Source organism: Lissotriton vulgaris, unplaced genomic scaffold, assembly GCF_964263255.1.
Source record: "Lissotriton vulgaris unplaced genomic scaffold, aLisVul1.2 SCAFFOLD_751, whole genome shotgun sequence".
NCBI lineage: Eukaryota > Metazoa > Chordata > Amphibia > Caudata > Salamandridae > Lissotriton > Lissotriton vulgaris.
In genome coordinates this window covers 875,252-895,447 of record NW_028254622.1, presented here as the reverse complement: position 1 = coordinate 895,447, position 20,196 = coordinate 875,252, and the positions used below count along the sequence as shown (strand labels likewise).

The window sequence follows — 20,196 nt, the reverse complement described above, 5'->3', positions numbered from 1 at the left end:
TCAGGTCCCCGAGGAGGATGTAGTCCATGGAGGCAAGGGCAGGTGTGCTGATTAAGTCGGCGATGGAGTCGCTAAACTGTGGTCGGGGTCCAGGGGGGTCTGTAAACGAGGGTGCCTATGAATGTAGTGTTGGGGTCGGTGTGGATCTGGAAGTGTAGGGGTTTGGTGGTGCTGACGGAGTTGTCTGTGTATGTCGAGATTTTGAGAGTGTTCCTGTGGATGATGGCAATTCCTCCTCCTACTCTGTTGGTGTGGTCCTTGCGGGTGATCTTGTAGCCTTCCAGGAAGGCTATGGCGAGGTCTGGTGGGGAGGAGTGGTTCAGCCAGGTCTCCATCAGGAAGGCGAAGTCTGGGGTGTTGGTGTCTAGTAGCTCCCAGAGTTCGATGGCGTGTTTGCTGGCGGAGCTGGTGTTGAGCAGGATGCATCTGAGGAAGTTGGGTTCTTCGGTGGGTGGGTTGGCGGGCCGGATGCTGCTGAGGCTGCAGTTCCGTTAGGAGAAGGGACCTTGGGTGCGTTTCGGGGGGACCAGGCAGCAGGTGCGTGATCGTCCGGCGTTGAGTGCGTGGAGGGTGCTGGAGTCGTCGCAGAGTCTTGTGTCGTGGCGGCCACGGGGGCCATGGGTTCTGGCGCTTGGCGCAGTACCGGCATGAACTGGCGCAGACGTGCTTGCCGTAAGCGCGCCTCCGGCTCGCCAGCTGCGCGCGGCCTCCATGTAATGGGGTAGAGAGGGAGGAGCGGCTGGAGATTGGGAGCAGGACGGCGAATGGGCGCTGAGGGGGCGGGGCCACAGGGTAGACCGCTGTGGGAAAAAGCGGCGGGAGTGGGCACAGCGGGAAAAAAGGAGAGAGAAATACAATGCCAGAAAGCAAAGCAAGTTACAGTGGATTAAACAGGGGGAGAAGTAGGGAAAAGACAGCGGTGGCACAAGATGGGCAGCAGAAGCAGTGTGGGGAGCGGCCAACCCTGAACCAGGGTCAAGGGTAACTCTTCCTGCTGCTGTGCTGCCTCCCTATAAGGGGGTAGGGAGGGAGGAGCAGCTGGGAGGTGGGAGCGGGGCGGCGAATGGGCGCTGAGGGGGCTGGCCGCAGGGGAGACAGCAGCGGGAAAAAGCGGCGGAAGTGGGCACAACAGGAAACAAGCATTTACAATGCAACGGTTTCGCCTTTGCAAAAGTTAGAGCTATTGGCATTGTAAATGACAACATTTTTATTTATGTGTTGGTTTTGAAAACAGATAAATGGCATTGTCATTTACAATGCCAATAGCTTAATCTCTCGCAAATGCCACACACACTCACACCCACAGAGAGCCCCCCACACAGAGCCCTCCCCACACACACACCCACACAGAGCCCCCCACACACACACAGAGCCCCCCCCACACACACACAGAGCCTCCCCACACACACACAGAACCCCCCCACACACACACAACCCCCCACACACACACCCGCACAGAGCCCTCCCCACACAGAGCCCCCCCACACACCCACACAAAGCCCCCCCCACACACCCACACAGAGCCCCCCCACACACACCCACACAGAGCCCCCCCACACAAGTGTGTTTACCATTTGTGTCTATCTGGGGTAAACCTGTTCGCTCCATTAAACTCTGCAACTTAACATTTAACTGCAGAATATGTGATAAAAGTCGAAGAACACGGCCTCCTGGGGATACATAAGGAGTAAGGTATGTGCTCGACGAGTGGTCTCAGTGTTCGCTTGTCATACTGTGCCTGTGAAACAAGCATGGAAATAATCACACTACAAAGGGTGCCCTTGGGTGAGCCCTTTCCTGGGATGGAAGGGCCAAGCTTCCCTGGTCCCGGGAGCTGTTCTCCCCCATGGAATGCGCCGGCCCTGCCCTGTGCAGTGGCCAGCAGGGCTTGTCCTCCAAGGGTTATGATTCAAGATCGGTTTCTGTCCAAGACAAGATACTAAATTATTAAAGCTGGAAAGGTCACCGAGCTGCTGCCCCATCTGTGGCGATACACAGCGTCGGCGCATCCCGGGTGGCTGCTGAAGTCACACTGGACAAGAGAGAACATGCAGGATTTACTGCCTCCAATAGACTGCAGCCGGGCGGACGGACTGTACATAATTCATGTGTGGGCTTATCTGACCCCTTTTTATTTAACGCTGCCAAATACCTGTGTCTGGGAGAGGGTTGTGAAAGTGCACCGGAGAAAGCTGTGCGAGTCTTGTGGCTGTGCTGAGGCTTCCTGCTTTCCCTTTGTTAGTCCTTTGCTAGCAAAGCTTGCCATAGCTCGGTGTGTGAAGGATTGATGCTCACGGTGAGCGGCGTGGGGGTCGCTCGTCTTAGCAGAGCGAGGTATATGGTTCAATAGGCGTCGGTGGTGATGTGAGAGTATCCGTGCTAGGGAAAGTGAACCCTGGGGTCGTCCTACAGCCCGTGTAGCTTTGGCAGGGGGTCAGCCGCCATCTCCGGCCGTTTCACACTGTATGAGGACTGCCGGCCAGGCGCCCTGCACAAGCTGGGGTCTCCCGAACATAGGGGCTTCTTATGTCAAGAATGCAAACCAAAATGTTAAACCTACACTACGTTTCTGGCGGGTTTATATCACCAAGACGGAGCGCCTGGGACGGCCTAGGAACATTATCAAATATTATATATCCACTATTTATCTTCTGTGTGATCTTGGCACGTGGATTTCACTGTTCAGTGAGGTGCCTAAAACTACAGGAAATGTAAAACGCGTCATATATCTGAATAGTGAGTTGACTGTTCGCAGTGGCTCTAACACATTATATTTACTAGCACTGTTGAAAATAAGCCTGCGTAATACGTTGGTAGGTATATACGTGCATTGATTAGTGCATGTAGACTTATAATTATACCATGACATTCCTTGCACACACATACATGTGTGCGACGTGTTTTAAAAAATGGTAGATGCTTGCAGGCTCTCTTTACTTCCAAGTGCTGTAAAAGAATTTGTCTGTAAAGCCATGCTCGTTTTGTGTTTATATAACGAGCACGGGTGATACATATTTAAGTACGCATTTGTTTAGAGTCCGGGCGGCAGCAGGCTGCAGCCAGCACAATGGGTCCTGGCAGTAAGCACAGGGACTGCTGCTAAAATTACAAGTGAAAACTCTAATTAAAGCCACACGTCGAGTCACTGCCGTGCTCCGGGGTCGGTTGGAGGGCTTCTATTGTCCATGAAGGCCCTCTGTCAGACTGCAGGTTCATGTGACCATGCGGCCCCTGCAAGAGCCGGTCACAATGAGTCCTGCCCTGGCCTTGAATAATTAACAAGCATTTACAAGTGGGGCAGGTACGTAATGTGTAGGAAAATTAAAAAACTTACCTCCGGGAGTCGGCTCGGAGTAGGGAGCGGGTCGGGTCTGCGTCCTCACAGGGAGAGCCGTCCGGCTGGTGTGACGAAGGATGCCGAAGAAAAAAAATAAAAATCCCCGCCCACCACCGCATGACGTGGGCAAAACGAGAAAAATTAGACGGAACGCCCACGAATCGCCTCGCACAATGACGGACGCCTCTCTCTTCCAATGGCTAGCCTCCATTTATGGAGCTAGCCAATGAAAGACAGAGGCGGGACAAACCCCACATACTATTCGCATAAGATTTCGCCTGCGCGAAACGCTGCTTGCGCAGCTGTTCGCCAGGCGAAACCTAAAAAGGAGAGAGAAATACAATGCCAGAAAGTAAGCAAGTTACAGCGGATTAAACAGGGGGAGCAGTAGGGCAAAGACCGCTGTGGCACAAGATGGGCAGCAGAAGCAGTATGGGGAGCGGCCTACCCTGAACCGGGCTCAAGGGTCGCTATGTTGTTAGAAATGTGATTACATTAATGTTGTAAGTTTTACCCTACTTCCTGCCACCATTGTTTTACTGTATGAGTTATTACGAGGAAGGAGAGCTACCACTTGTTTTTGTCCAGGATGGATGAACACGTGGGGTAATGAGAAGAAGCCTGGTTGGACAGTTGAGCGTTGCAGGTTAAAAGTGAATAATGTGCAGGAGAAACAGAAAAAATACTATGATGAAACGAAAGGAGTGAACGCTAAGATATTTAAAGTTAGTGATGCTGTTCGAGTGAGCAAATCTGTTCATGTTACAAAAGGGGGTTCCAAGTTTGGCCAACCTGTTAAGGTCATGGAGGTGAAAGGTAATGGTGTCCTATTTTGGGGAGGACTGTAGTCGAATATTGAACGTGTGGTGAAAGCTGAGTGCAAGTAAAGTACTGAGAAGGGCTGTATGGTTAGACCTCGGTGTGAAGATGGCGCTGTGAAGTCCAATGTGAAAGCGCCTGTATTTAGTGAATGTGAAAATGGAGCAATAAAGACCAATGTGAATGCATCCGTGCCTGGTGAACCTCAACATGAGATATTGTTGAGACGCAGTGAAAGGATGAGGAGATTACCTCGTAGGTTCAGTGATTAGTATAGGTTTTGTTTCAATGGAATTTTTTTATTCTATGTGAACATTTTGCACCTTAGTTTCTTAATCAGTCAGTTTTTATTTTCATGTTGAATTCTAATGCACGGTTATAGCATCTGAACATTTTTAGTGTTTTACATTTCTTAAATTTGCTACGTTTTATTATGTTTTGTGTTGTTCTGGTTACGTTTATAAAAAAAGGAAAAGTCTTGTAGAATCTGCCTGCTTTCCATGTGGAATGTTCGCATTGTATTCTAATGTTCCCTTTGGAGTGCGGTTTTGAAACTAGTTCGAGTTAGCCTTTAACTTGTGTGCCACCAGCAGCTCGGACACGGAGCTTTATCTGTAATAAATGTACCTTTCAACAAGTATGAGGTCTCCTGTCTTCTGTTACGTCACCACAAGGTACAAGCCAAAAACAATGTTCCAGCACAACACAGATTTTATTTTTATTAGAGCATTTGAATATTGAGAGCTCGATAGTAGACAGTGCAGTGGCTCCAGGCCAGTAATGGCTTGTGCAGGCCTTCTGCTGCGCATTCCCAAGTATGTTTTTCATTTTTATTTTGGAACATTCCAGTCTCAGTGGGTGGAATTTTATAATCTCCTTCATATAGGAAATGGATCAGAAGAGCTGTCCACATTACAACAACACTTGCAAAAAGGCCAGAAATTGGACACACAGAGGGCATCATTTATCTGCTATACAGATGAGTGTGTGCACACAATGAAGTCCACAATAACATCCTGCCTCCTTTTAGTTGTTTCTGAGTCAACCTGAGGTGTTTCATAGTTTACTTATACCCCTGAGACTACCGGCAGGCCATCTTTGTTCATGTTGCACCTTAAAAGTGAATTAGGCTCCGTTAGGTGAGGGTCACCCACTCTTTTTTTAGTTTAAAGGAAAGTTTATTTGTTACAAGCATAAGATATAATGCAATACCAACAAATTACACATATGCATAGAATAGCATTGTAAAAATAGGAGGGGAAGGGAAAACAAGTAAAGAAAGAGGAAAATAAGAGGGAATGGGAAGAACATCCATTTTATGCATGATATACAAAAAAGCAACAATTATGTATAAAAATTTATAAAAATATATAAAAATTCCTACATACTTTGAAATATTCTATGACCATAAGATAAATCTTAAGTAAAACAGTAGTAAATGTAAATTCAAGGGGGTTTGGGTATTTCTTCGATGCAGGGGTTATGCACTGATAGTTTTTTTTAGCTGAAGCATTTAAGAATTCAGTAACAGGCAGAGGTTCACCCTCTCTGTGTAACCATAATCCATACACGAGGAGGATACACCTTTTCACCAGACTTTGGAAAGATTGGTTGGGTGCAGTGATGATTAATACCTTGAAGTGCATTACTTTTCATCTGCACTCACGGAGATGGGTATTTTGACTTCCAAGGCATCACTCAGTTGGTTCAGCTAACTCAGCTCTTTCACATCCTCCAAGCTGCTGCTTGGTAGTAGCATTGGTAGCAGCTTTAGGGACACGTGTGTCTCCTCTGTGTTTTTCTCATTCTCTTCTTCCTCATTGTCTGGTCCTACTCTCCTTTTTTTAATTTCATTCTCTCCTTTTCTCATTTCCTTCAATAATTTGCCCCTCGGTTGTTGTCCTCTTGTTGTCTCCTCTTTGTTTTCTCCTTTTCTTCTCTCCTACTGTCCTTTTTACGGTTTACTCTTTTAAATCTCTTCTAATGTTCTCATTTTTGTAATGTCATCTCCAAGTTTTCTCCTTTCCTTCTCTCCTTAACCTTCTCTTTCTCTTGTCATTCTTTCCTCCTTGTTTTTTCCCTTTCCTTTTCTCCTCTTCATGTTTTTCCTTTTTTCTGTCCTTGATTTCATTCCTGTCACTTATTCTCACCTTCCTCCTACCATCCTCTCCTTCCTACCTTCTTTTTCCTTCTTTCTCCTTTCATTCTTTCACCGCTTCTTTCTTTTTAACTTTTTTTCTTTCCTTCATTCTCTCTTCTCTTTTCCTCTTTCCCTCACTTTTTCTTACCAACTTCTTTTTCTCTTCTCCATTGCTGCTCCTTCTCTTATGTCATTCCTTTTCTAAATGTTATCCTTTTTCTTCTCCCCAGGTCCTAATCTCCCTCTTCTCCTTTCCCCTCTCTCCTTTTTCTTTTTTTCTTTTCCTTCTCTTTCATGTTCCCTTCTAGCTTTTGCTCATTTCCTTCTATCTTTTCTTCTCAATTTTGTCTCTATTTATTCCTCTTCATTGCTCCTTTCATTCTCTGTCTCCTGTCTTTTCTTCATTACTTCTCTCCTTTGCCTTCTGTCTTTTTCTCCTGCTCCCCTTTTCTCGATCCCTGCCCTTCTTGTATGTATCTCCTTGCCCGTATCTCCTTCTTTTTCTTTCTCTACTTTTTCTCATTTCATTCCCTCCCTCCAGTTTTTTGTTTTACTCTTTCATATTGTTTTTAGTGTGTAGTTTTTTAAAGAACCCTCTTATTGCATTAATTTGCATTTCATGGGTGCCTAACTGGTATACCCTTGGACACAGGGATGGCTACAGAAAGCTATGCCACTGTTAAAAATGGGGGTCTATAGTTGGCAATGGGTTGCACCGTGTCCAAGTAGGGACCCTTCCTTCTAGTCAGGATAAGGGAGTTACACTCCTAAAATAACCCCTGCTCACCCGCTTGGTAGCTTGGCATGAGCAGTCGGGCTGATTTTAGAGGCAGTGTGTAAAGCATTTGCACATAACCAACAGTAATACAGTGTAAGCACTACAAAAGGACACCACACTGGTTTAGAAAAATATTCAATATTTTTATATACTTAAGACAAAACCAAAAATTTTAAAAATCCACAATACAGTTCTTAGAAATCGTCAGTTACGAAAATAAACTTGGAAAACAGTTTCTTGGAGTCAATAGCTCTGTCTAGGGGATATCAATCGTGAATAACAAATCCAAACAGTTCTGGCTGACCGCGGCGCCGTGGGCCAGCTACGGTGTCGGGAAGACCTGCAAAACAGTACCTTTGGAAATGCAGGACGTCTGCGACTCCTCGTTGAGCTCTGAAAGCACGGCGCCCGCAGGCGTCGGTACTGAAGTTTGGTGTAGGAGTCAGGGGACCTGGAAGTCACACTTGTTGCAGATCGAACTCCTTGCGGTTGTAGTCGGGTGCGCATGCGTCTGGTGCTGAGGTGCGAAGTGCAGCGGCGCGGCGTGCTGTGCACTCAGGTCTCGGTGCAGGCAGTGGCTCAGCAACGTTCGTCCAGCAGTGTTGGTGAGACCAGGGCTGCAGTGCGAAGTGATGCGGTGCTCGTTGTGGTGCAAGCAGCAGCGTCGTCATAGCTGAAGCTCTGTCGTCGGCTGACTAACTGGAGTCGATGGCGTCTGTAGGCCAAGCCTGCTGTGCGGAATAAGGATGGTGCGTCATGTAACTTTACGAGCGGTGCCCTCAAACCCCTCAAACCACAGTGCAAGCAGCAGCGTCGATGTCGACATGGAGCGGCGTCATCGGGGATACCAAGGCGACTAGGTGAAGCGAGGCGGTGCGGAGTGCAGTGTCCACAGGTCACGGTGCAAACAGCGGCTCAGTGGCGGCATCAGCAGGCATCGTCGGTGAGACCATGGTTGCAAAGTGGCGTTGCAGCGGTGCCCTCTATGGTGCCTTCAGGACACAGAGTTGGCAGCTGCATCTTAAGTCGGGTTACTTTTTCTTCTGTTGCAGCACAAAACCCACAGTCCCCAGTGCTGAGGGCAGAAGAACTTGAAGTCTTTGCTATTCATGAGACTTCTTGAACAGGGGGAAAGCTCTACCTCAAGCCCTTGGAGAAGCTCCCAAAAAGAGATTGCAGAAAGTTCAAGTCTAATCCTTTCACTGCCCAAAACAGAAGCAGCCCCTGCAGGCCAACACAGCAAAGTGGTAGTTCCTCCTCACAGCTTCTCCGGCTCTCCTTCTTGGCAGTATTCTTGGTCCAAAAGAGTTCTAAAGTTCTGGGGTCTGGGCCCCAATATTTATACCACCAAATCCTTTGTTCTCTGAAGGCAGAGAGTGTCTGCACCCAGCCAAAACCAGTTCTGTCCTCACTGGTGCACCTTCCTGGCAGGGGGTGGAGACTACATTGTCCAAGGCAGACAGGTCCTATTCAGGTGCAAGGAAATCTCCTCCCGCCACTCTAAATGTAGACTGGGCCTATTCAGGGGCAAGGGAGATCTCCTCACACTACTCTAAATGCAGCCCAGGTCTATTCAGCCCAGCCCTGACTCATTCAGGAAAGGCAGAACACACAGCAACCCCCTGGTGGCCATCTGAGAGAATGCACCTCCCCAACTCCTGTCACTCCAAAGCCAGACAGTCAATACACATCCTAGTAGAGGCACACAGGATGGCTAAGCAATAAAAAACCTACTTTCTAAAAGTGGTATTTTCAAACACAAAATGTAAAAATCACCTTTACTAAAAGATGCATCTTTAGATTCTGGGTTCAGGCATACTAAACTTTATTTTCCTATCTGGTCCCAATGGGTAGTCATATTTATAAGATGTTATAAATTAACTCCCATGCTTTCCCATGCAGTAGACTAATGAGTCCATTGCAGGGGCCTGTGTTCGATCTCATGGTCACAGGTTCAAATCCCGGCAGGTCCACTCAGCCTTTCATCCATCTGAGGTCGATAAAATGAGTACCATTGAGTTGGGTAACAATAAACATCTGTCATTCAGCACCAAGGCACCTACAGGTAATTGTGCGCTTTACAAATACACCTGTTATGTTATGTGTGTTTACTTCAGAAGTACTAGGGAAATCCAGGGGCAGTGTTTACATTATTTGGCCTGTAGATACCCTTTGTAATCTACATCTTTGATGTTAGACCTGTCACCCGTAGGGTGGTCCCCCCCCCCCATAAAAAGTTTTGCCTACTCCCCCTACTGTTTTGATGGTTTTGTTTTTGTTGGCCTTAGGACTCTGTACTTTACCAGGGCAAAATGTGCATGTGCTCCCTCTCTAAAGCAAGGTAAAATTTGCTTACATCTGATTGGAGTATTTACTTTAAAGTCCCCAGTAAAACGGTATGCCATATACCCAGGCTTGTAAATTAAATGCTACTAGTGTGTCTGCAGTACTTCCTGTGTCACTCACTTAACTAGCCCCTTAAAACATGTATACCACTGCAGTCTGTATGCAGTTTTAACTTCCAACCTGACTTGGCAAAATAAACCCCTTGCCAGGCTTGAAACTCACTTTTTTTACATGTAAGTTAGCCCATAGGGCAGGGTGCATTTAAAGGTTTAAGTTTTATATGTCTTGGTATTGAAAAATTCCTAAATTCGTTCTTCACTACTATGAAGCCTACCTCTCCCATAGGATATCCTTGGGGTACCTTATTACATTTATTGAGTGATAACTTTTGTTTGGGAGCAGGTAGAAATATCATCCTTGGTGTCTAATTAATTGTAATTTAAAATCCTCTTTAATGGTAAAGTCAAATTTAAAATCATGATTCTGAAAGTGCCCTTTTAGAAAGTTGGCATTTTCTTGTCCAACCTTTATTTATTTATTTATTGGGCAGTTTTATATAGCGCAAACTTGATCTGGAGGTATCAGTGCTTTTACATGCGTACCAGTTGCATTACAGAAGGACACATTCACTTTTATAGGCACAGGTAGATGAAGTGATTTACCCAGACTCACAGGATGCTTGAGCCTCCCGCTAGACTCAACCCTGGTTCCACAGCTTCAAATTTGACCGCCATAGCTGTTAGGCCTCATCCTCTCCAATTAGTGCCTGCAGACTGTTTTCCTGGGTCACGTAGCTAACTGTAGTTGGCCGTTGGCCTTTGTGTATTCCTCAAAAACAGCCACACAATAGAGGGACTGGGTGTTGGCAAGATGGGCCATCCAAGGCAGGATGTAGTTGTGGAGCCGTGCACACCCCTTCTTGCACTTCAAAGTAGCTACCTCAGCTCACATACAAAGAGTTTCACACTAGGCTATTCTGCCTGCAGACAGACAAGGATCAGGGCAGGGAGGCAGGCAATTCAGACACTTCTGTGGGAGGAAAATTCCAGACAATTCTTTCACTTCAAAGCTGGCATCAGGTATAAAAATGGGACCCTCTTCAGTTTACTTCTGGACCTGTGGAACGACCCGAGGACTGCCCTGCGGTCTGTGGCCTACTGTATACTTCAGAGGACTGTCCTTCTGCTCCAAGAAGACTGCTTTGCTGCACCATGAGGACATCCCTGCTGCTGGAGGACTGCTTTCATGCTTGAACCTAAGACTTCCAGAGTTACTCCACGGGCTAGTTGCCTAGCCTTCTGATCAAAGCATCAGGGACTGAAAAGGCTCCAACCGTCTTGAACTCATGCCTAAACCCAGACTGAGGGAGTCTTGACCCTCCAAGTAGTGCCCCTCAAGTCCAGTAGTCTTGGAAGTGGTGCCTAAGGACCAAGATAGCCCAAATCCAAAACTTGGACATAGGAAATGTTCTGCCAAAAAGTGCTCAGAGAATTGAGAGGAGAACAGGACCTACTGTTCCCCGAACCATCCATGGTGTATCGCTGGTCCACGTGACTTTGTGGTAGCTCCCGCTATGTTCTTCTCAGCAGCAGCAAATCCTGTTCAGCAGCTCCTCTCAGAAGAGTTATGCAGCCTCATGGAGTCCTCGTTGGCTACAGCATGAAGCTTCATCCTGCTGGAGATCTTTAGCTTCCAAATAAGAGACTAAGTCCAAACACAAATCTTCACTGCAACCTCATCTAGTAGCTCCCCAGGGACAACACCTCCTTCTTCGACACCTATGGCTAACTTGCCCTGCTGAACTTTACCTTCTCATGCATTTTTCTTTATGCTGGGACTGAGCCCAGTCCACTTCAGGATATGAAACGTGCTGCATCACGGTTGGGTATAACTTTTGACTTTGCCCCAGTCTCGCGCGGTTAGATGTCTGCGGTAGGTGCTTAGATCTTTTAGGTGCTATTTTTCACTTAAAACCCTTAAAATTCATAACTCTAGTTCTACTGATTGGATTATTGTCATTTAGGTGTCAAATAATTTATAAAAATGTACTCTATTTTACTAAATAGGTGTAGCATTTTTCTTGTGTTGTGTTTTCACTTTATTACTGTTTAAGTGCTACATAAGTACTTTACACATTGCCTATAAGTTAAGCCTGACTGCTTTTGTGCCAAGCTACCTGAGGGTTAAGCACATGTTACTTTAGTGACTTTCTGTGATTCACCCTGGCAAGAATCGTGGCTGATGCTTTTGCTTGCGAAGGGCTCACATCCTTGTCAACCAACAACCCAATTTCTCACATAACTTTCACTAGAGGAACGGTTTGAGTCCCTGGGACTAGTACGTGGCCGGTGGGGCTCTTGGCCTCCCTTTGCCAAGCCTCATGGAAGTGAAAATAACTCCAGAACTTGTTGTTTGTGTTAGAGGAAATCTAGATCACATCTTTTCTAGGACATTTGTTACTAATTTTACTTTTGACTGTGCAAGGAATGTGCTAAGAAATTCTCCAAATGTAGAGTGAAATCTGCAACCTCAACAGTTGCAGACCAACCCATCAAGTCTGCAAATTCTCCCCCCCCCCCCCCCCCCCCCGCTGCAGACCATATAAATGTGTTTTGGTTTACGTTACTTGATTAAATATATACATACGCTAGGTAAATACTATGGACAGATGGGGATCACCAGGCCAACCAGTCTGCCATTGGCCTACCTGCCATAACACCATATTCCAACAAGCTCCAGTTCCTATTTACTGTAGTTACATGTGCTTAGATGCAAAGTAATGATAGATTGGGACCGTAGGTGCTTTTTGTCTATCAGCAGTCCTATCCAAAGAACTCATCGGAACAGTAAAACAACCCTTGAATGAACAATACAATTCAAGTGTTGTGCTTGCTTCATAAGGGAGTGTAGGGGCCAAAGTGGATAAAACATAAATTCCTGTGATACAATCCTGACACATGATGTCATTCCTGCTACCTCATTGATGTTAATGAATCAATATTACTGGGAAATATCATTACAGTGGCCTTTTTCGATACATCTATTTTGAAAATGAATCGATGGAAATGGGGTTTGTATTTTTAATAATTGCATTGTACTTGTTTATGGATCTTTGTATAATATATGACTTGCTTTTGATTTAATTTACGAAATGTGCTTCTCTGCAGACAAAACTGTGTTGAATTTTACCCAGTGTTCCTTGTTGCCCTTTGGACTGCTGGATTGTTCCTAAGTCAAGGTAAAGAAACAAGCTACATTTTGTAGAACAGATATAAGCTTTTAAAACCAGTGGTGAAAGGGTCAAAAAATTTGAATTTTGATGTTGGACGCAAAACTTTAGGGGTGGGGAGGGAGTAAGGTGGGTGGAGTGAGCTGTGAGCACAAGTATTTACCTAAAGATTGTTATAAGGTAAGAAACACTAACTACAATTTCAAGAATGCAAAATGCTTCTATAAAAACATCTAGTCCAGAATTAAAGCCACACATGACATGGATCTTCTTGGCAGCCTAAGTTAATTTTGCATGTGACGCAGGCACATTTTTTTAAGGTGTGACGACATCCTTGAAGGAAATATAAGGTGATTCAGAGTAGTGGAGGAGATGACTTGCCAAGTGCAACCGTAAGCAAGAAAAATACCAGCGCTTTAACTGGTCAGGCACTGATCGGCACAGAGAATATGCACTTTTTTAATTTGAAGGGGATAGTTCCATCACTTCTCAGCACTGCTTCAATACATTTAATGGGCGACTCCTGACATTTCTCATGAGCGAACAGGCCCTCTAAAAAGAGAGTACCTGAACTTTGATGTTTCCATGTAAACACTTAAAAAATACTAATAGTCAAACTTTTACAATCCTCTAGAACAAAGGGGTTTGAAAACCAGCTGTATTGCTCAGCACAATGAGAGTACCCCTGGGCTTCGACCCTATGACAAGATCTCCCACCGGGCGCATCATTGCTTTGATAGCGTCTGCGGTGGAAGCTGAAATGTCTCTGAAAATGCATTATCCTCTGTGCTGGCACCCTTTTCCCGGCTGTATACGAACTACCGGGACCTAATAACAGCCACTGTGTCACCAATACAAAATGGTGGCTGGTTTGCAAAATACCTAATACTAGCCATTGTGTCACCAGTATAAAATGGTGGCTGGTATACAAAATGCTGGGTTTTATAGCCTGGGGCTACTTATAGCCCATACCGCCACAGTCCCTGGACTGATCCAATCCCCAGTCTCTCCCGGGGTGGGGGAACACTGAGGTGGCATGGGAGCCTAAGAACAATTGGCTGGAATTCTACCCTGAGCTATTGCTAGTGGTTAGACCTATTGCAATCAGCCTCACATCACCTTTTGTATGCTTCATGTACCACCCTATGTTGCCTGGGAATGCCCAGATGTCAGTCTCGTGCTCACCGTGTCACTAGAACCAAGCTGTACCCAGCTGCTGAGCAGGGCCGGACTGGGCACCAAAACAGGCCCTGGCAAAGTGCTCAGCCCACCCCCCAGGGTTAGGGGTGCTGCTGAGCTCCTGGGGATTGCCCGGTGCCCGCTACGGCCAGTCCGGCCCTGCTGATGAGCCCATACCTAGGGCAAAACTGATCCTGGGTTGCTTGTGTTTCAGTTGAGGGAGGACCTGCCCTGGCAGTTCAGGCTGAACTGTACCCATTGGAGCAGGATCAAGATTGATTTGCATATGGCTGGGTCTAATCGGAGATGGCATGGTATTCTAAAGAACAATGGGTTATACTTATTGTAAGCAGCCTCCCATCACCTTTTGTATGTTTCATTTTGTTATCCTGCACTTTAGACTGTCATTTAAGACCAAAAGATTCTTGAGACCAGGTTGCGCTAGTCCCACATTTGCTTCCTCCTTTAATTATAAAAAGTCCATCCATAAGAATATTCATAAAAATCCCTTGAACCTTGTTAGAATCTGGTAGATGCTCCTGAACAACGCCAAGAACTGGGGCATTATCACATAAAGCAATCTTGACCTCCTCCACAGTTTGGGGTTGACTGGTATCTTGTTAGTTGAACAGCTGGTGACGCACTAATTTAGACAGTGATGCATGGTTGCTCATTACAGGAACTCTAAAGGAAAGTACTGCTTTTGGCTAAAAACGTAGCTGGGTTTGTTAAAATATCTAAAGTTAACAAAAGAACAGAACCACAAAGCAAAATAACACAATAAAAAAATACCAGGACACAACACCAAGTCTAAATGAGAACACAACCAACATCCACAGTACACAGAACAGAATCACAGTGCAATAATGCAGCACATAAGCAGTAGTACAAAAAAACACACAGCACATCACGACCAAAACAAAAGCCACACAGCAAATGTGCATAACCATTCTTGTCATACATCACAAGTTCAGAAACCTGCTTTCACAATACGGTGGTGAAAGGTGTTCGAAGCAAGCACTGCTTTAATCTGCCACCAAAGACATGAAATAGAGCCAGGCAGGTGTTTTGTAATCGTGATCTTTTAAGTGCAATGTGCTGTGTTCTCTCACTCACACATACTGTACACATTTGCCCTAGACCCTACTTTTTGTGTGTTTCAGAGGTGGCCGCCCTTATTGGCTTGTTCTACATCTTCGCCCGTTACAGATACTTCTATGGATATGCAGAGTCTGCGAAGGGCAGGTAAGCTCACTTCAAAATATCTTCATTATATCCATTGGCTTCTTTCAGAAACGATGTCAAACATCAAACAGAAAACGATTCGTATGATCAGGGAGGCATTGGCTCCCGCAGATGTCACTGGTGGCCATTCAATATCTGAGAAAAGTGTTGGGAAAAAATATCCCTGTTATTGACTGACCTCTAAGACCTGCACATGTAGTGGTGATGGCCATTATTTCTATTCAGTGGTAGAAATGGAAAATATTTACTCTGGGAACCCACAGGTGAGGGGGTGGGGCCAATGAGGTTGGAGGTATATAGGTTGGAGTCCTAAGGAGCAGAGTCCATGACACTCTTTCTATCCGCTAGTAGACAGCGAGCAGCTAAGTATTACTTTTTACAAAGACTGCTTAACGCCCTGGAGAATGAGATGGTTCCGCTCCTCGGATTCACTTTGCTGTCAGAAACAATCCTATTAGGCTAGCTAAGGGAGGTAGAACCAATGCTGTAGACTTCTACGTGTATTTCACAAGCCTCAGAGTATAATGCTATGAAGATAGCTTAGGTGGTTGAGGCCCTTGCTACGTGGAATGGCGTGTAATTTCTAGTCACAGGTTTGAATGATAAGACTAGTTTAGAGAATAAATGTTCCTGTTGTAGGGTCCAGTAGGTTACAGGTTTGCACCGTGAGTGACGTCTCAATGGATCAACATGTTTGTTCCAAAGAGCCTTGTGTACAGGTCACAAGGACCAACTGTAGTCCACTGCTGCATTTAACCTGCAAGACAGAAATTCTAATTCTTGGATTTTAAATTCAATGCTTCCTTCTTATAAGGTTGGTAAATTGGAAGCAATAAAGTTAGAAAGAAGTAAACACTTATGGAATTCCCAACAATAATAGTATTGTCTGTTTTTAAGTGGTCAGTAGTAGTGTGATAGGCGACATAGACGTACATACATTACACACAGACCGAGCTTGAGAAAGTAAATCACTCCAGGTTTAAGACAGTCAATTGTTTCTTATTTTGTTTCATTGATGGGGAGGGGGGGGGGGGGGGGTTCAGTGTGCAGTTGAGCTCCCAACGAACCCCCAGCTCTCTCAAAAAGACTTACTGAGTGAAGTGAGGCATTAGGTGCTCTCAGTGGAAAATAGCTTTCCTTCTTCCTCCCGATTGCTAGTTTTGACCCCGGTCTGCACTTACTGAAGCACAGATATACTTTCCTACGCGCTACGCTGAAATATGTAAAGAGCAGGAAGGGGCGTTCACGCTAAGGGGCGTATTTATCATTCTTGTTGTCGCCACGCAACGGGACACAGGGGCGACACAGGCAGGGGCGTTCATGCTAAGGGGCGTATTTATCATTCTTGTCGTCGCCACGCAACGGGACGCAAGGGCGACGCAACAACAAAGTTGGATTTATCAAGACACTCGAGGCCACCTTACGTGCTCTGCATGGCTTGAAAAATCTAGAGTAAGGTAACTCAGAACAAATCGCTGTGTTGTGTCACTCAGCCCCAAGGAGGCGTTCCATGGGTGGAGTGTTGGGGTACCCACACTCCACCCATGGCTTTTGCGGCATTCGCAGATTTACCATTCCTGGTAGAGCTGGGAATGCGTCAAATGCTACGACTCTTCCGATGAGGCATAATCTGGAGCAATAGCTTTAAAGCTCCTTGTTTTTTCCTCTTTCAGAATGTGCTGGATCCTGCAGCACGCCTAGAAAGGAGAAAATGCCCCGGAGAATTGTCTTTGTGCAGGAAGGTGCCGCTTCCTGCACAAAAACAACCCTGCTTACAATTCATACACCTTTGCACCATGGTGCAAGGGTGCCTGCGTTGGAGCCAAGAGTGCGCTAGTGAATGGAAATGAACGCGCCAGTTGATGTTAAATACAGCGCATTTCTGCCCTTTTTTGCAGCACAGCAAGGTGGCGTGCTGCCTGAAAATGATAAATATGCCCCTAAATCTGGCTGTGCGGTGTGATGCTAAGCTCACGTTGTTGTGCCACGGTACAGCAGTGTCTTGACTAGGATTTGTTTTGGAGGTTCACCTTCTAGTACAAATTCTAGGCAGTGGTGTAGGAATGGGCGTGCTGTGGGTGTGCCCCCCCCCGTGTCATCACTAAGTGGGGGGGGGGTGACAAAATGGCAAAAATATGTGTTTTAAACACATATTTCTGCCATTTTGTCAAGCCGGGGCTGACAAATTTTCTGCACTGCACCGGGTACCACCTGACCTTGCTAAGCTTCTGATTCTAGGTGATCTACCACTTGACGCCTTGTGTTTACTTTTACTTTGTGCTGGGATTTGGGACAAAGCCAGATCACGCTAGTTTTGTAGACCTGGCTTTGCGCCAGAACTCAATATTTTTACACATATTTGCACCAGGCATGCATATAACAGGAGATAACTCAATGGGACTTAGGGGCAGCACAAGGGTCAATGTTTCGCACAAAAAAGCTTTTACGTCTAATAATTGATCCATCTCTGCTATTTGTGCCGTTTGGTGATGATTTGTGTTACGCAATCACAAATCTTTAGGAAAGCTGGGCCACTACGTGCGTGGGCGCCCTGCATGTGTCCCCGGAGATAGTAAAGTTACAGCACCCATAGTATGACTGTTTTGCACTCCATTCCTGCACTGTTTTATTTACAGTGTGTATTACCGTATGCACCCCAAGTCACGACGCCATTTAAGCACCTAGGTTCTACCTGAGCGCTTAACCGACTTGATTTACAAGGATAAATCAGGTTTGGTATTCACAACATGTGATTTTAAACTTGTAAAGGGGATTTACTCACAGGTAATATTAGACTTGCATAGTCTAATAGTAGATGTGAATAAATGTTTTAAGAAATGCAGGTAGGTGTTCCTGGTGACATCTTCCAAAGTTCTGTAGTTGAATGCCCGCAAATGTGTTGGTGTCCACAAACACTTGCAGGTAATTTCATACTCCTAATATGCTTGTGTCAAGCATCTCTCGCTTTTGTTACAAGGGGCTGATATTGCAGCACTGCTGTAAAACAGGTCCTCAGCAACAACCAGCCCGCACCATTCCGGCCCACTGGGAAAATGCCCGGTGCCCACTACAGCCAGTCTACCCTAATTTGGAATGTATTGCAGCCTTGTCTGGAGAGGTGAGCTCTATTAAAATTCTTACACAGCCACCACCCAAGGGCACCGTCCGGCTTAAAAACAAAAGTGAGCATTTGCACAGCGGACCGCCTTTTGCTAATATGAATGGCTACTGTGCGTACAACTTCACTTTGGGGAAATAATCGAAAGTAAGTATCACATGATATTCCCATCAGTTTGCCTGAAAACCTGCGACTGGCAAAGGTTTCCGGGCATATTAGTGGGGATTTAAGTGAAGTCCCAAAACATGTAAACCTGCAGGTGCATAGGAAGTATGTACATGGGTGTAGATTCACAAGTATTTCTGAGTCAAACCATTTATCTTTAGAAAATTTACTCTAAGCCAAGGTTTCATCTCTTGGATTGTGGTGACCACCTGCCAATTATTAAACGTATGTGGGTGTTGATGGTTTTGTCGATAGAAGGGTTCTGGGTTATAAAAGGGGAGGGATGGTGACGTTTTGGGCAGAGGAAGCATGAACTGGAATGCAAGGACTAGGTTTATTGTTTACATTCTATTAGATTGCAAGGAGGCCAAGTCGTTTTCGGGGAGGAGGAAATTTGGTAGAGGTATGCCATTTCAGGCTATATGGCTTGACCATCCGTAGTTTAGTTATGAAAGTAAAATTAGCAGCGCTGCAGCCCACGTTCTACGGCCACACATTACTGGGTCATGAAAAGTTGGCATGGTTTGATGGAATCCTGAAATATTTGGACTTACCTTGATCTAAGGTTGAGGTAAATCTTTGAAGGGAGACTGTCAGTATCGCTGGAGGCCAGATGTTGTAGACATTATTTTGCATTTGAACATCTATGATGCAATTGGGGGTGTGATTTATGATTGGTAGATGGATGTTTAGGTAACAATGCAAATACAGAATCATGCGACAATGGCCAGTTGTTGTGAAGTACCTGTTGCATGTGTTAACTCTGATGCTTCTGCTACAGCGCTTCCATTTTCTTTTTTTAGGATTTCTGGCTTCTACATGAGTTTGGCAGCGTTGTTCTGTCTCCTGGTCTTGGCCATAGCTGGGATCACTAATGGCTTTCTTGACAAGTACCTTGACATCAACTTGCTGAAGAAGATACGTCGGATGTTTTGAAGTCTGGTCTACAACTTTTAAAACCTGGAAAAGAAAGGGAACTCACACAGGAATGAAAGCTAAAAACTGCATCTCAGCATAAAGGGCCACTGTTTACTTTTTAAACACTATGCAAGCTAAACGTAAACACTCACTCTATATTTTTTAGAAATGCATGTATTTTTGGTACAAAAAATATTCCCTAATCATCAGTTTTAACATTTTCTATCCATACCCTCCTCCACGTTTGTGGTGCTGGTTTGTTGAGTTTTTGTAAGAATCAGTGCTGCAAAGCACATGGGAGAATGAAAAATAAATATGTCCTGATACCTGCCTTATAGTGTTCAGCTTCCGGTCTTTTATTTAATTAAATGACAAACAAAGATATCCGAGAAATGGGGAAAAAAGGTACAAGTTGTAATAACTCAATCGCATGAAAAGAAAACGATCTGAAGTGAGAGAGAACATATAATAGTCATCAATTGCAATGTGGCTTGAAGATGTCATTAAAAGATTAAGGGAATAATTTAGAGGTGGAAGGTAATGGAAGAATGCCAAAAAATTCCAGGAGCTGTCCCGCCATTACCTGTTTCATTCCTCAACTCATTTAGAGGTCGGGGTCTTGGCTGTAATTTTGAAAAATCCCTTGATTTGAAGTTGGTATGTCCTCTGCTCAATGTTCAGGTTGTTTTAAGATCTACACTTAAGTGGGTTGTTGCCTCTTCTTGTGTCCAGTTAATTTTCTTCTGCCAGCTCCTGATAACTGAAAGATTCAACGTGCCGTAATGGAGACTCCCATCACACGGCCTTGGGCTGATATTCAACGTAGGTGAGTTTTCCTTTAATCTCATTGCAACCAGATAACTAGAATAACCAGCTGATGGCTTGGTTAGTGTTTTAGGGTGTACGGCATGCACACCGCTAG

The 20,196-nt window shown here is 45.3% G+C and overlaps 1 protein-coding gene across 1 annotated transcript in view; it reads left to right on the top strand.

The window, feature by feature from the left end:
- MGST2 (microsomal glutathione S-transferase 2) overlaps positions 1-19,605 on the top strand; it is a 46,746-nt gene extending 27,141 nt beyond the window's left edge. Inside the window, exons 3-5 of the mRNA XM_086951708.1 lie at positions 12,588-12,658; positions 14,992-15,073; positions 19,160-19,605. Coding sequence (XP_086807834.1) covers positions 12,588-12,658; positions 14,992-15,073; positions 19,160-19,292 — 286 coding nt within the window. The 3' untranslated portion in view covers positions 19,293-19,605. The remainder of the gene's footprint in view (positions 1-12,587; positions 12,659-14,991; positions 15,074-19,159) is intronic.
- The last annotated feature ends 591 nt before the right edge of the window (positions 19,606-20,196 follow it).